This window comes from Rhinopithecus roxellana, chromosome 14 (genome assembly GCF_007565055.1).
Source record: "Rhinopithecus roxellana isolate Shanxi Qingling chromosome 14, ASM756505v1, whole genome shotgun sequence".
NCBI lineage: Eukaryota > Metazoa > Chordata > Mammalia > Primates > Cercopithecidae > Rhinopithecus > Rhinopithecus roxellana.
This window is the reverse complement of record NC_044562.1, coordinates 5,982,680-6,000,127: the sequence shown is the minus strand read 5'-3', so window position 1 is coordinate 6,000,127 and position 17,448 is coordinate 5,982,680. Positions and strand designations below refer to the sequence as shown.

General features: G+C 34.0%; 1 protein-coding gene across 1 annotated transcript in view; it reads right to left on the bottom strand.

Annotated features, from left to right (window-relative positions):
• The window catches only part of LRP1B (LDL receptor related protein 1B), a 2,016,348-nt gene that overhangs the window by 52,272 nt on the left and 1,946,628 nt on the right, over window positions 1-17,448 (bottom strand). Inside the window, exon 84 of the mRNA XM_030916410.1 lies at window positions 14,803-14,964. Within this exon, the coding sequence (XP_030772270.1) occupies window positions 14,803-14,964 (162 nt within the window). The remainder of the gene's footprint in view (window positions 1-14,802; window positions 14,965-17,448) is intronic.

The following is a 17,448-nucleotide window of genomic DNA, read 5'->3' as shown; positions in this document are numbered from 1 at the left end:
GAATTAGACATTAATATAATTGAATTATATTAATGTATACTTATTGTTCTACTTCACTGAATTTTAATCTGGCCTTTAAAAATAAATTTTGTGAAATGGTTTTATATTCATCATTTAAGTATGCATTTGATAATTTAAGGCTGCACTCATACACACAAACCAACAACAAATTAAAAGTAGGACGGAATTACCATCACAAAGACTAGGTAAATTTCACAGTGCATATCCCCAGGCATTCTATAACTGAGGAGCCAGTTTCAGTGCAATTTATATTCCACCTTCACTGTTATTTAATTGTGTCCCAGAGGCAGTAGATCCTATGCATTCTGCTGATATTATCCCTCCAGAGTGGTTTATGGTTGCTTCCATGTCTGTATGAAATGTAGAATTTCCAGAGCAACCAACAATATAATTTTATAAACTTTTGATGAATACTTATACTGGGATGAGATAATAAGGAAAAGAAAAAAAAAATTGACAGAATTTGAGGTACCGGAAGCCTAAGTCCAGTCCTTCCTCAGACTAACAATCTGACCTCACCTGAGTTACCTGATTAAATTCTCTAAGATACCCTCTGGTCATCTCTGAACTGAAGCAGTTACATTAAATGATGCCTAAGATTATGTCACGATTCCTTCCTCACCCACTAGTTCCCAGTGGTGCCCTCTATCTAGGACTAGAGACTTCTTTTAGTAAAATGATGTAAATGATAATTATGATGATGATAAACACGCATTTTTCAGTGTCTCCTACATGCCAGGCACATGGGTTTGGTATAGTCACAAGCATTAGATGGTGCTATCCTCTTTTTATAGACAAATGTAACTGATGCACATAGAGGTTAAGCAATTGCCAAGGCTTGCACACAAATAAGTGGTAGAATATAACTTCAAACTCAAATAGGCTTAACTGTAGAGGATAAATTCTTATGTTTCATATTTAGTGATTCATAAATACATTCAGGAAAACAAATCTACAAAGCAATTTGAATATCTTTGCTGTTCTCTTTCCTTTCTGTGTATTTAAAATGGAAAGCATCCCATCTCGGTGGATATCCTAGGACCTACCCACCAGTTGGAATATTAAAGGATCCTGTGGCGGCAAAGGCAGCAGACCCACAAGAAGTCTGCATGATAGTAACACAGCCTATAATCTCAAAGCTCAGGGACACAAGCTGTCATTCTCACATATCAGCTGAAGGTTCAAATATCAGATGTTATCCTTTGCAGTCTCTCATTCCAATCCAAGTTAGATGTTTCTCTATCTATGGATAGTTGGTTCAAAGCATGGGATTCTCACACTTGAAGAAAACACTTAACCATCAAGGTGATGTATTCATTATCAGACATGATCAACTCTGGGTCACTCTAAACAAATAAGTAAACCAAAGTAATAGCCGAGAAACCACAAAGTAAGACATACCTACAGCATTATCACTTACTTCCATCTAATTTAGGATGAGGACATTGGAAAGGTTTTCTGGAAAAGTTTTATAATTCTTAAATATGTTAATAAGAGCAATTGTGGCCTTTCATTACCTAGAGATACATAGCAGCAGATGAGTGTCAGTTGTTCATCTAGCATGGCTTAGGAGTCAAAACACATAGAGTAACTTGTATACATTGTATACAATTTGTCATTTGTGTATACATTTATGCCTTTGAAGAATTAAATCAGGAAACAGAATTTAAAAAGATTTAAGTAAAAGTAATATTAGGATTTATCCTTTTTTACATTCCTCAAATGTTTTACATAGCCTAAGATTTTTAATAATTAAACTTTATTGCATAGTGGTAAATATACCTTCCAAAGTCAGAGCTGTGTTCAATAAAGTAGGCAAACATTAAATCCAGGTATGCCAATTAAATATTCACTGAGGAAAAAATGTCTGCAAAACTCTGATTAGAAATGATAAATTTTCATCAGGAAAGCATGCCTAAGGAAATACCACTTTCTATTTTACTAATGAAAATAGTAGTGTATTTCAAATATTTCTATATAAACGAATTTTGAAAATTAAAGAATAAAATCTATCTTGATCAGTGACATCTCTAAGTGTCCAGGGAGAAGGAAAATGTAAAACTCAGCCAAATTATCCAAAAATTTGATTTGAGTGAGTGACATATGGGGTGGGATTTTTAAAGTACCAGCATTTCAATTTTTGACAGACTGCCATTGTAAAATGCATATTAACAATGATGGCATCAATAGTTTTCAAAATAGTCAAAAATCAACTCATAGAGCTATCATAACAATGATTTTAACCAGACAAACTAATAGGAAGTATTCATAATTTTTGTTTATAAACAGTGTTTTGAGTTGAGTGGTTCTTTATTTTTAAAGCAGTCCAGCTACAAAAGATTTTAGCAAGTGACTATTTATAAGTGGTAAAGTCATTTGAGACTTGTGAGCAAGCTGAGTTGCAGATGACAGCTAAATATGGCTTATCAGATGAGGCTAACTGAAACCCAAATAAGTGAATAAGCATATGATGGCCTGAAAAAGAATGGAAATGAAGCATGCAAATATAGGCCATGCCTCCACAGCCATAAACAAGCCATTTGCCATATTTAGGCCCTAATTTCTCTATCAAGACCCTGAGTATGTATTAAGGTTCAATTAATTTCAACCTAATAGAATTTATTAACATCTACTGTGTTAGTATCCACAGTGTTAATACTGTACATGTCTCCAGAGTGCTTAAACTCTGATAGAATCCTAAAGGCTAACATAGTTGAAAACAATTGAGATCAATAATAGATGTTCATTAGCAAATACATGGCTTTATTTTTTACAAAAAACAAAGCAAAATGTTTTCAGAGTGCAAAGTAATGACTCAAATTTTCAAAAACTGAAAAGGAATTCATGGAGAAATGGATGGTGAATAAAGCTGGATAGGAGATAATCATGAAAAACATTTCCATCTCAGATAAGAGCATCATGAGGAAAGTTATTGTCATCACGTTGTATGTAGCCTAACCGGAGGGCAGGCAACATCTCACCTCATCATAGTGAGAGAATACGAGACCATCTTATACACACACATACAGTTCCTGTGTACATAATTTTATCTTTCCCTTCCTTTTTCCTTTTTCATTCTTTCCTCCTTTTTTTTTCTATCTCTTTTATATCCTTCCGTCCTTACTTTCTTCCTTCTTTCAAGCTACCCAATTCAAATATATATGTTGAAGCAATGATTTCTGATACACATAAATGTACTTTGCTTCCAGTTTTTTTCAGCGTTACTATGCAACCAAAAATATGAGTGAAAAGTTAGATGATAGATAAATAGAGGGATGATAAAGATAGATGTATATTTATCTTTCCATATCTATCTATCTATCTATCTATCTCGATCTATATCTATATATCTTGCTATCACCCCAGTGTAGAAATCTCTCTGTATAAATATCTATCTATATCTATATATGGATATCTATATACCTATCGATATCTATATATCTATATACCTATATATATCTAGATATCTATATATGTATGTATAACTAGATATCTATCTCTAATATACCTAGATATTTATATCTATATACCTATATATATATCTGTGTGTGTATATATATGGATATCTATATACCTATCTATGTCTGTATATCTATATGTGGATATATATCTATATATGGATATCTATAGATACAGATATCTATACATGGATATCTACATATGTGGATATCTATAGATTTAGATATCTATATATGGATATCTATATATATGGATAATCTCTCTCTAGATATATGGATATCTATGGATATAGATAGGTATATGTATCTACACACACACACACATACATATATATATATAGAGAGAGATTTCTATATTGGTGTGATAGCAAGATATATATAGATATAGATAGGTGTGTGTGTGTGTGTGTATATATATATATATACAGAGAGAGAGAGATTTCTACACTGGTGTGACATCAACAAGAAAAAATAGATTATAGAAGTGATTATTATTTAATCAGAAATCACTAAAATATTGAGAGTCACCTTGAAAAGGTCACCTGGCAGAATAATGTATACAAACTAGCAAGGATCCCCTGGTTAAATGTGCCATTTCTTTAGGTCAGATGTGTATAAATAAACAATTTATTGATATGTAATAATCAGGTTCCCTCTGTGCTAAGACTTTCATAATAATTCAAAGGTTTCAGAAAATCACTTTAATTGTATTGTTAATAGCATTTAACCTTTAACAAGATTAGAGGTATGCATTCAATCACTATAATTCATCAATAAAATACTAATCCCAGATACTTTTATTTAGAAACACTATTTTTAAAAATCATCCTCATAAATTGTTCTGCCCTTAAGGAGATGAGATTCAGTTATTACTCTTTCATGTATATGGTCTACAGAAATATACTGCAGTGAGAAACTATATGATATACTAAGTAACATGTTTTTGCTTCTGAAACCTCTGACCTTTCTCTTTATTTAGGAAGTAGTTGGATTCTTAATTATACTTCTTTACTTTTCATCATCTCTAGTCTCACTACCTGACATATAACATAATTGTGTATTCTTTATATATAAAAAAAGCAGTACAATAAGAGCAGTTTTCCATTTTATTCATAATGAAACCCCAAGCCTCAGTGGCTGGCACACAGTAGATGCTCTACTAATATGTGTTGAATTAATAAATGAGCACTTACCCTTGGAACGCAGGGCACTACAGAAGGCAAAGAACAAGAGTAATACTGCTGATTGTTTAGCTTTAAAACCACTAAGCAAGTTATAAATTTTTATAAGTATTGGATCATCCAAGGCTGGTTTGTCCTATTCTGAAACTAACCAAAGTTCACCAGCATGGGTTTGTGTTCAGATGGAGGAATAAAAGAGGGAGGCTGGAAAGGAAAATCACTTGGGAAGCAAATACAGATGCCATCAAGTGCCAATGAGAGAGACCTTGGATATCCAGTGCCTACATAAAACAGACACTCAGGTGCTGGATCAATGAACCAACTATTGGCCACTCTAGACATGCCATCTGAATGAAAATGAGACTTGCCAAATTCTCAGAAATGTGGCATGCCACAGAATTAGACTAAGCTTTTTAGCTTCCAGTTGATTTCAGTTTGTGGTCATAATCTAATCTGTGCATGGAAGTAAGCCCAATCATAAAACTATTTTCATCAGTGTTCTAATCTACTTACTTTCAATGACTCAATGCTAAGGTCCATTCTAAATTCATGGATCATTTTAGAAATTATGAAGTGAAGCATCTGATGCTATATCCAACAAATCTAGATTCTCATTTGATATATTCTAGGAGCGTGAACTCAGAGTATATGTCCAACAAAGTTCCAAAATCCACTGAAATTGTATTAAGACATTTTATTTACTTAGATCTAGATGAAGGACCTGACCAAAAATATCAAAACTTTAAAAGAATTGGAATCCTACATTACTTTCCAATGTAAGGAGCACCGAAATCTGAAGTTGAAAAATTTTAGCTTAATTCTAGGTCTTCATGGTCTAGAGGTACCATGGAAGTGACCTTAATTCTTGTCCTGAGATGTTAATCGAGCAATCAGTTAAATCAGGTGCCATTCATTATGTGGTCCCATCCATCTGAATGTATTTGTTTCTGCCAATGAGTTGGTTTATTTCTGTCAGTTGATTTTCAAGGAAAGGTTGCTCTGAGATAATCATTATAAATCTTCCAAGTTCTCAAAACTAATAAAATACAAATTGTTCTGTCAAATTAAAATTAATATTATATTATTACCATGGATTTAGACATGGATCTTCAAGGGATATTGCAAGCAAAAAAAAAAAAAAAAAAAAAATCCAAATGTGGTCACTTGACCTTTGAACTAATCTAGTACTATTACAAACCAAGTGGCTTCCCATTCCCATGGTGCTCTGTACTTAAGATGTATTTGATTCTGTGAGGCAACCTGTTACACTGGTTTTTCTATTAATAATTTATTTTCATAGTATCGAGGATCTATATTGTGAAAAATTACTGTCTCTGGCATGATGTTACATTTTAATTTAACTTTGCTTTTATTTGTTGGGAGTTTCACTTTATTTCCTGGAAAACGTAGTGGATTTAAAAATGTCTACGTTTATTTAATCAGATTTATGACTAAATAAATATTTAATCAAAAATATTTATTTAATATTTATGTATTTTTGCATCTAGAAAAATGAAATTAAATGTACTCTTTCATAGATTTTCTATTTCTGCTATTATATATTCTTTACTTGATGATAGGCTATATGACCATAGGGTAAATTATAAATCTTTCCTTTCTCTCGTCTTTATACCCTTGAACTCAGAACATACAAATTTAAAATTTGGGGACTTTTTTCCTTGACAGCTGATGATGACATACTGACTCATAGTCTTTTTAGCCATTCTTATCTATAATAAGGATAAATACCAAATGTTTCTAGCAGTATACTTACAAAACAGCTTATATCTTTTATATAAAACAGACTCATAATACCAGTTTGTAGTGATTAAATCTTTAATAGTTAAACATAGAGCTTATCATACTATCTATAAGAAAGGAATTTTATTTCTTTGCTTAAAGCATTTAAAGATTTCTGACTCATAGCATTTTTATCAAAGCATATTTAGTAGACATTCCAAATTTGATATAAATAACTATGTTTAAAATTTACTCTTACATTTACATTTGAACTTTTAAAAGGATGTTAGCAGAGGCATTTAAGTAGCAACAATTTGTTTGGTTTGAGGTAAGCCTCAAATAAATATTTTTGTTTAATCTGTATGTCTCTGCATAATTTATGTGCTACATTGTTTTAAATACTCAATTTTGTTTTCAGGTAATTATTTGTGAATCCATGCAGTTTACTTAAGACCAAGTATAGCAGAATCACAGTCATGATTTCTATTCATGAAAAGCCATGCATTATTTTTTTTTCAGGGAGAGGAGATTTCCCAACAGATATGTACATACAAATCCATTAAAAGGTTACTGTTAATTGTGAGACATATCATTTTTCAACCTACAACTAAGTAACTTTGAGATGCCTTTCATTGTCTTTATACTGCTTTGTATATGGACTCTTCTTTACATTGTAAAAAGAAGGGTCAAAACATGTCTATAATGCTAACATGGCATAAAAGTAGAAGATTAAACCACCTTGGAATGAGTAAAGGTGAAGCATTGTGAGATTACAGTTGCTTCAATATCAGGTGAAGTTGGCATGGAAAAAAGTTTCTGCTATGATGCCAACAAGAGTAATTAATCGTTGTTAAAATGTTTTATTCAGTCATGCTCACCAAAATTATTAAATATAATTAATAATATTTCAAGTGCAAGTTCCATGGTGTAGAGATAAAAGTTTATCAATAGTTTAATTTTATAAACGTGCTGCTGAAATTTCAAACAATTATGTGAAAAATAATGGTATGCTTCTAAGTAGTATGAAATAAAGTCCACTTCTGATCTTTTACATTTTTGACAATAGAACTCGAAGTCCGCTTTATCTAACTTTTACTCTCAAAAGATATGTCAGTTGGTTTTCTATTCATCAAAGTTATAAAAGTCAAGTGTCTTCAAAGAACTTTTATACTTACAGATCCCCAATGCCCGCAGCAATGAATATTTAATGTTGCTCAATATATATATCAGTTGAATGAGTTAATTTTAATAATCAGCATTTGTAGTTTCGACTCATATATGATTTAATATCTGCTTGGAAAAACATACCTTAGTTTTTAATAAATTTCCTTTTATGTATAAGCACATATGCCTAAAATTATTTTCCTTTTATTATTTTTACTTTTTTTTAATGAAGGCATAATATTAAAACAAAAATCTGTCTGAAAAGTCTAGTTTTACTATTGGGTCAAAATGGTCTTCAACAAATTTTTACAACCCTGACAATTTTTTCGAAATAATCTAGGGTAAAAGAGTAACTAAAATAATTAATTATCTTACCCTTACCTCAACATTCTCTACCATGATCACATTAGAAAATAAATGTATCTATTCCCTTCACATTGATTTAAATCTAATTTTATTTTTACACCTTTTAAAAATAAAAAAAAAAAACTTTGAAACTGGAATGTAAGCAGCCAGTTTCTCATGGACTATTAGGGATCTTCATGAGTTGTTAAGAAAACATGGCCCAGAACTCCGATCCTGCCTTTGGAGATGGATCTTGCTAGAGCACAGAAAAATAACTGGGCCTAGCAGGCTGTAAACAGGATCTTTCTACTTTGCTCACATGCATCCAAACTCCTAAATTCCAGGCACTGAGGTTACTTGCAAGATTGATGAGGTATGCAAAACATTGTAGCCTGTTTTACGTTCTAGTGGGGTAGATATTTATGAACGATATGGATATAAAGTGAAAAATGGCAAAGAGAAGTGCTGAGATTCGAGGGAAAAGGAGAGTTAAGAAGACGAAGTAGGGGAATTAAAGAGGTTTAGCAGACATTGAGGGCCTAATGTGTCAAGAAAAAGAGGTATTAACAATTATAGCAGATGTACTTTGGAGGCAATAAACAGGTTTTCCAGGTTAGAAGAAAAGGTACATACAGTAATGTGCGGCATTAATCCAGACAAGGGATGATAACCTGAACGAAGACAACGCTTACTTTCTCATTAAGAGGAAAAGAGTTGGGAGACAGTAGATGGGGCTCCAAAATGCTGTGCTAGTCTAGGTGTGAATGTTCTAAAGAATCTTAAATATTCTAATACTGAGGAAGGGGTTGGTTCTTATGGGTACTTTCACTTTCCAAATTACAATTCGTTCTCAAAGCTTTAGGCTCAGTTCGAATAACTGACTTTCCTATTAACAGGAAGTTCACTGAAAAGATTCTATTCTCTTTTCCTGATCCTTTTAAAATGCTTTGGTCTCTTAGCTGGGCCTGACTTAAGCTTAACCGCTCAAGATTAAAGTTCCTATTCGTGCCTCTTTTCTTTTTTTTTTTTTTTTTTTTTTTTTTTTGAGACGGAGTCTCGCTCTGTCGCCCAGGCTGGAGTGCAGTGGCCGGATCTCAGCTCACTGCAAGCTCCGCCTCCCGGGTTCCCGCCATTCTCCTGCCTCAGCCTCCCGAGTAGCTGGGACTACAGGTGCCCGCCACCTCGCCCGGCTAGTTTTTTTTTTGTATTTTTTTAGTAGAGACGGGGTTTCACCGTGTTAGCCAGGATGGTCTCGATCCTGACCTCATGATCCGCCCGTCTCGGCCTCCCAAAGTGCTGGGATTACAGGCTTGAGCCACCGCGCCCGGCCAGTGCCTCTTTTCTATGGTGTAGAGGCTTGCAAGACCAGGTTGAGCCAGTATGCCATTTGAGCTTTGAGTGTTCTCTTAGTGAGTCTCTGAAAGTAGCAGCATAGTGGGCAGGATATTGAATGGCAGAAAAACATATTATACCAGGAGACGTCTAGTTTTCAGAGTCAGATCCACAAAGCTAAAAACCATGGTTCCTGTGCTCTCTAAATTGCAGATTAGGGAAAACTGCTTAATCTCATTTTGTTGGCGCTTGCAAATTTGGATGAATAATATTAATCTCAAAGGGTTGTGTGAGCATTTGTTGAAAGGATATATATTCACATATTAGATAAAATAATGTGTCATAGCAACATCTCTTGGATTAAAACATTACACATGTTTACTGTGTGTGATTTCTCTTGCCAGCCCTCCTGTAGAAAAATCTAATAGAAACAGGAAAAATAAATCTCCAAAGGCTTTCCCTTTGCACATGCTGTTCCCCCTTTGCATATGCTGTTCCCCCTTGCTGCTTCCCCTTTGTTTATGCTGTTCCTTTGCATATGCTGCTCCCCCTTGCTGCTTCCCTGTCTCATCTACTTAGTTTCTTGATTTCTTCTGATCTCAGCTTAGACACCAATTCCTTCAAGAAATTTTCTTAAAGGCTAAACTCTATGGTCTTTCTGTGAGTTCCAGTAGCCTCTGTGTTTCATTAAATTGACCTGTAATAACTTGTTTCCTTTTCAGAATCACACATTACACTGTGAGTTAACTGAGAACAGAAAATGTTTCTGACGTCACCTTTTCTTTTCTTAATGCGGAACATAGTGACAGACTCATTGTAAACATCAAAACATATTCGCTGATGAACTGACTCATGGGATGAAGCTACCCTAGAAGACAAATGATAAAAATAATCCCGTCTTGTCATCAAATATGACAGGCTTATATCTATAGTGCATAATTGTTTTATAAGTTACTTGATAGTCTGTGGTTCTAATATTGATTACAAAACATAGTATCTTTGGATTACTGTTAGGTACTTCTAACTCTGTAAGTAGAGACACTCATTAAGATAGAGACATTACTTACTTATTGAAACCAGGGAGAGTAAGGCATACAGGTATACTTCTGATAAGTCTAGTTCCAATTGAAATTATAATGGTTCCCCAAGCAGGTTACTAGAGGGCTTTGAAAGTATCAATGAGAGGATAAGCAGGTTTTCACTTAATTTGACTACCTAGTTCTTAGACACAGATTGAATCGGTCTTAATTGGCCCCGTTGACCTAATGTTATTATCATTTAATCACAAATAACTTCAGATATTGGTTGACCTCATATTTAACACCTAGATTTAAATTCAAAATGTCATGCTCACTTGTTTATTTTTATTTATACTAGTAATCCTTGTTCTAGAATAGCAAGAAGTGCAGCTATGTTTGGTCTTTAACAACTTACTTGAAGAATACTTAATTTTACTTTTACCATTATTTATCTTTGCCTCTCCTCCCTGGGCTGCAGCTGTTAAAATTAATTTGCATTTCAGACCTCAGGATTTTATACTGCTATTAGAGTTATGAAATGTTTTTACTCAGCACAACTAAGAACTGATGTTTTACCTCCCACTAATGGACCTTTAATTAGGCACTGTAATGAAGCATTCTGTCATTCCTTCTTTTATAGACAGAAGATTTTGTATATGCAAGATACAATTTTGACAGAACACCAGGTCCGCTGAACCTTGTCGGCTTACATCTAATAGATCCCAAATTTATTATGCTTTTGTCAGCTGTTGAATTTGTCATTTTAATGACATTGTCCACAGACTTATTATGCTGCCAAAAAAACAGCATCAACATACTGCAAGAATGTTTGTTGACATCTTGATCAACAACTCCTGGGGTCCAATTCTGACTATAATATTACTACTTCGGGACCTTGAGCAAGTTATTTAACCTCTGTCTAAGGATTAATTGGTTAATTTTAATAAGTGCTTTGCAGTAAAAGGTGGGAAGTGCTCTGACTACTAATAGTGATAATAAAAATTATAATGCAGCTCTTTATAAAGCATCAGGCTACCTCAGACTGTGATTCTATTAAGTTGTCAATTAAAACATAAGCTAATGGAATTTATTCTTTGGAAGGATCCAAACTGCTCTACAAACTATGGCCACATGGTATTTTTAAACTTAGTTTAAAAAGAACTAAGAATACTGTTGTTTCAACTAAAGAAATATAAAAACAATGGGGGAAAATGACATGTTCTATGCTGCTCTATCAATTGGGAACCAAAAGACAGAGGAGAAAATATTAGCTCTAGTTGAACCACATATAGCTACAAGATTGTTGAACACTGATTAAATGTAATTTTACATTTAATGTAAAATGATTTTAAATTGATTGTTCTTTTGTTAACATTTATTCAAATCATTTATTTTTATTTATGTATTTATTTGTGTGATTCTTTGTTCCTTTGGCAAGTGCCATTCTTGGTTGTAGTCTCAAAAAGATCCCAGACAAGTAAGGGTAATGTACATAATCAACAGGTAAAAATGATCAGAGTCAGAAGAGGAGGGAGAGGTTGATTCAAACTGAGAATTTGAACAATTTCTAAAAGAAAATGGTATTTAAGTTGGGCAGAGTCAGGGAAGCTAGCTCTATATAGGGAAGGGCAATTGGTGTGGTTTTACTAGAATAAAGGAGAGCCTGCAGACCTAGGATGGGTAGTAATAGGGGTCTTCATTAAGTGGTATAGTAGTGTTGTCCTTCATTGGCATGGAATCATTTGGGGTCTGACAATGGTGGAACAGAAAGCAAACACACATGAGTTCGTGGGTGGAAGTTGTGTTGGGATACTCTGCTGTGTTGAGAGGAGGGGAATGAGGGTGGCGGAGATGTGAGCAATGCATGAGAAAGGATAAGGTAGTGTTATAAAACACTATGGGGATGTAGGGATGTCACCAGATTGTATTTTCATATAAACTCTGGCCTGTGGTGCACATCATTTAAGAAATAAGTGAGGCAATGTGAAAAGGAACATTGGCCAAGGGGAGGGGCATCTACATATGTCAAGGAAAGGCTAGCCTAATACAGAAAGAACAAACATTTGGAAAATAAATCAGCTACTTAAAAGTAAATGTTTTCTTGCTTCTGCAGAAGTGGCCCCTCTGTACCATCAGAGGCAAGATACTAAGTTTTACGCTTGATTCTCAAATAAGCCAATGATTGTAGCTTGACTCTGTGCTGTCCCACATAGTTCCTAAAATGACCAAAGACCTAGGCCACTCTCTGTGAAAGTTCAATGATATTTAATGTAACTTTTGGGGGTGTGACCGGTGACCTGAGCCCTGAAGCTAGATGGCCTGGTTTGAATCTTGGCTCTAGCAAATGCTGAATACGTGATATTCAGAAGTCTATTTATTTTTTTCTGGTGTTCTCTTCTGTAGTGAGAGTAAAAACAATATCTAGTTTATTGACAGGATTAAATAAATTAATAAAATAATGCAAAAAAGGAATTAATTACAAGTGTCCTTGGTGTAGAAAAACCTCAATAAATGTGAGTATGATAGAAAGCAATTTTATTGTGAATAAAATGAACTATGACTGACCTTTTGAGAATGGATACTAAGAGACAAAGAAAGGGAGCATGGAGATCCATTAGTAACAATCCAGGCAAGAGATATTGGTAGAATGGAGTGGTGAGAAGTATTCAGATGCTGAGTATATTTAAAGGTAAAATTGAGAGTGAAAACAGGAGACTAAAAAAAAGGGGGGGCATCAAAAAATTCAATTATTTTGGTCTAGACAGTGAGTACATTTTCTTTTAAAGAGCTAGAAATGACTATAGTACAGATTGAACATCTCTAATTGGAAAGTCTGAAATGTAAAATATTCCAATATCTGACACTTCTGAGTGCCAACATGATGCCACAGTGGAAAATTTCACACCTGATCTCCAGTAATGAGGGCAGAAGATTAGTAAAAAATATATATAAAATTGCTTTCAGGCAGTGTGTGTAAAGTGTATATGAAATAGGAACTTTGTATTTAGACTTTTGTTCCATCCCCAAGATACCTCATACAGATGGACATATTCTAAAATTCAAAAAAATCTGAAATCCAAAATACTTCTGGTCTCAAGCATTTCAGATAAGGGAAACTCAACTTGTTGGAAAATCTTGGGGTAAAAACAAATCAGTTTACATTAGAATGATAGCAAGCTGTCAAACAGACAATTAGGTATAAAAACCTGGAATTCAGGAGACAGGTTAAGCTGGATATGTAAATTTACAGTCATTAATATTTGGATGATATTTTAAAAAAACCCATGCAATTGGGTGAAATTGCGGAGGCAGTAGGTCTCAATTTTGGTTGCATGTGTGAAACATCTGAAAGATTTAAATAATATAGATAACACAACACAGGCTAGAGGAATGAAAATCTTTGTAGACAACGTTTTAAGAAGGATGAAATGATTAACTGCTGAAAGTAGATGTAAAATAATAACTGAGATTTGATCATTACATATGGCAACATGGAGGACATTAACTAAAATCAATTAACTTGACTTTCATAAAAGATGTTTCAGCAGAACAGCAAAGACAAAAACTTGACAGAGGTGGGATCAAAGAAAAAATATAAATAGAATAATTGTGGATAACAACTATATTTTCAAGTAAGTCTTCTGTTAAAAAAGAGAGAGAGGGAGAGAGCAGAAAAATAAGGTTATTAGAAGAAAGATATGGGGCACAAGTGAAGGTTTTTCCAGAAAGAACTTGGCAGACAGGAAAGTAGTCATAAAGCAGGAGAAAGAGGGGACAGTTGTGGGATATGTGTTCATGAGTAGCCAAGAGGGGTCTGGACATGAGATGGATAGCACAGGATTAGGTGTAGCCTGGGGTTTCTAGTAACAAGAAGAAAGACAAATTCATGGGCATAGGAGAAAGAAGCTGGGGGGATGTGCTAATGTGAGTTTGCAGTAGCTCTCTTTAGATGGTTCTATTCATATCAATAAAATATAAAGCAAGTTTCTCAGCTGAGGGTAAAGTTGGGGAGAAAGCATTGGAGGTTTCATGAGAAGGAGGAGGTGTGACATAGACATCTAGGGGAGTGGGAGAGTCAGTGGATTAGGGAACTGCATAGAAAGGCTTAGTAAGTGCCCATTTAAAATTAGTGATAGAATTAAAATAAGACCAAGCAATATAATTATGTGTTTTTCTCCAGTTGCATTCATCTATGGGATGTCAGTTCAGGAGAGATGGAGAACTGGATTTAACTATGGTTATGGTTTGCTAAGAAGTGCAAAAGAGGGGAAGAGAGAGGAAGGGAGATGAGGGTGTACACAGGGAATGGTTATAATAATGGACCATGGAATCAAAGCTGAGGGAGGAAGAAAGATAAAATCTTTACAATAAGAGAAAGGTGAAGAATGGGTAAATAATTGTTAGAGTGACAGAGACTGAACCTGAAAAATAGGGGATGGCTAAAATTAAGATAATGGAAGGAGTGGATACAGGAAATCAGAAGATTAATGTAAACATCCAAGCATGCTTCCCAGCTGGCTTCTGGGTGCTGCTTTTACTTACAGTACTGACATCTGTCTCCGGTGTATTCCGGCTGGCAGTGGCAGTAAGGCTGGTTTCCAGCAGTCACAATGCAGGTTCCTCCATTTTGACAAAAATCCTCACAGACTGTCTTACCACAGTTTGGCCCAGTGAAACCTAGTGCACAGCTGCAGGTGGGTCTCCCTGTTGGAAACAATAAGTAATAAAAAGCAAATTATTTGACTGAAATAGTTTATTTTCAAGGAATTTTCGTGGGATAAAAGTTGAGAAGCCAGGTTTCTGGTCAAGGTCTGTCCACGATTTACTCTTTAGGCAGTAACAAGACTTCTTTGGGTCTCAGTTTTTCATATGTTCAAGGAAATCTAGGTTAGAAGAGAGCCAAGGTTCAATTCAGTAAAATAATCATTTTATGAATAATTAATTATACTTGCATGCATGTATTGTTTGCTTAAAATACTTCTTATTTTTACTTCTGTTCTCATATAAATTTGACCCTTCCAATTATTTTTGTTCTCCTATGTGTTAATACAGATTATATTTGCATTAGAACCTAAAATATAATTTCACATTGTTTAAACATCATCTACCAACCACCACTGAATCTACATAAAACATTAGCTTACACATGCTATAAATAAATCTTGTAATAAGTTTAAAGTAGACATGTAATTTATAATAATTAGATTTAGTAACATTAACTTTTTTTTTGACTTAAATACACATGCTGTGGTTAGTACATAAGTGCCAAATCTTATTTTGTCTAATTTTGATATTGTTATTCATGAGAATGGATGTACTTGCAGTCTAGTGAATAATAGGATGACTTAGAAGTTTAACTTGAGCAGCACGTAAGACCAAACATGACAGATCATTTTGGACTAGTTTCCTTTATTTACTCAGTGGGGACTAACATCAGGATGAAAGGTGAACAATCCTGTATGGTGTTTTAAACACAACACAGTTAACTCTTGTATATAAGTTTCTCTAACTGCTCAGACTGTCAAGGACTGAGTGGAAAATGAAATATGGAATTAGCTCTGTAGGAGAGGAGAAGGAAAAAGAAAACAAAACAAAATGAATGGATATCATTTAAATGATAAAATAACAAGTTTCAAACTTTGCAAAAATGTAAAGAAACAACATGAAAGAGTATAAGAGAGAGAGACTTTCATAGATTTCAGTTAACTAAGACTCAGACAATATCACTCAGTTGACTAGCATTAGAGAATATGGAAGCCATCTCTCTTATCTTTAGATAAGAGAATAGACCTAGAGAATATTCATGCCATTTCTCTGTCATCTTTGTAGACACAGAAGTGTAATTAAACTTATTAGAGAAATGCATGAGTGTACATCTTACTAAGACTTCAGGTGTGAAAATGATATGATTGTTCTCTATTGCTATATATTCTACATTGGAGAAGCCTAATTCTTCTGAGAAACACTCCTCAGTGAATACAATACTTACAAATAAAATTCATATACATTTTTAAGAAAATGAGTGAATTGAGGCTCCATAACTTATTAACTTTACTTTGAAAGGACTCTATATGCTCAAAAATGCTAGAGACTGATGCCCAAAATGAACAAAGTAATATACATTTTTTATGGTGAGTAATATTGCTTTAAAACTGAGCATTTATGAATGTTATTGGTTTGGTGGCAGAAAAATGCCTATTAATGGCCTGAGAAGCAAGGTAAATTTTATATACGTTAAAAGCTGAGTAATCTCATATTTTTTTTTTGTTGCCAGAAAATGTTCACTAACTTTTAGTAGATATTTTCGTTAAAATGGCAATGTATTTTTCTAGTTGTTGATATAGAAACAAAATGTCTTCATTGGCATATTAGTAGGTGAAAAACAAAGCTACAGGACAACAGAACAAATAATGGTAGAAACTGAAGAGGTTAATAATTGTTGGAACAAGAGTAATGAAAAAATCGAGAGCCCAAAACAACAGAAGTAATTCTGCAATTACAGTCCATAGATGCCTTACAGAGATATAGAACAAGTAAATAGAAATAAAAATTACCACGAGCAAAACAATGCAATAAACAGTGTACAAAGTACAAAAACAATTAAAGTACATTAGAACAATCTGAAAAGGTGTCACACAAACATATGATGTGATCACTGTGGATTCACTGTTTTGTACATGTGTTTCTCTGTTTTTTTGCTTAAACGGGGTTGGGAAAAGAAGTAAAATGAGACAAGTGTGAAAGAAACAAATGGTACCTGCTGAGGTACTTGAAAATTCTTCTATCCCAGTCACTCAGAGAAATGACAGTGAGCTTTCATGGTTTTGTCTCATTTACAGCTGTTTTGAAACTACAGCAGGGTGACCAGGTTGTCCACAGCTAGCATATACCTTAAATCATTCAGAGTGCAGCTGAATTATTTTTAAAAGTTCCTATTTCTCTTCCTTTGAAGAGTACATTTCTTTTTGACAAGTAGAAATCTTCATATTCAGGGGAATATTATCTAAGTGAAACTGTTTGGTGATACAGCTGATCTTTTGTTCGCTGATAGGAAATGAACCATCTGTTGCAGAATTGTATAATGGGCCCTATCTGCTGTTTTCAAGTATCTCTCTAGGTGCACCCTAACAAGTTGCATTGGATTCATTTATAAAGGTTTTTAGGTAGCAGAATTTGATTTTGATACTT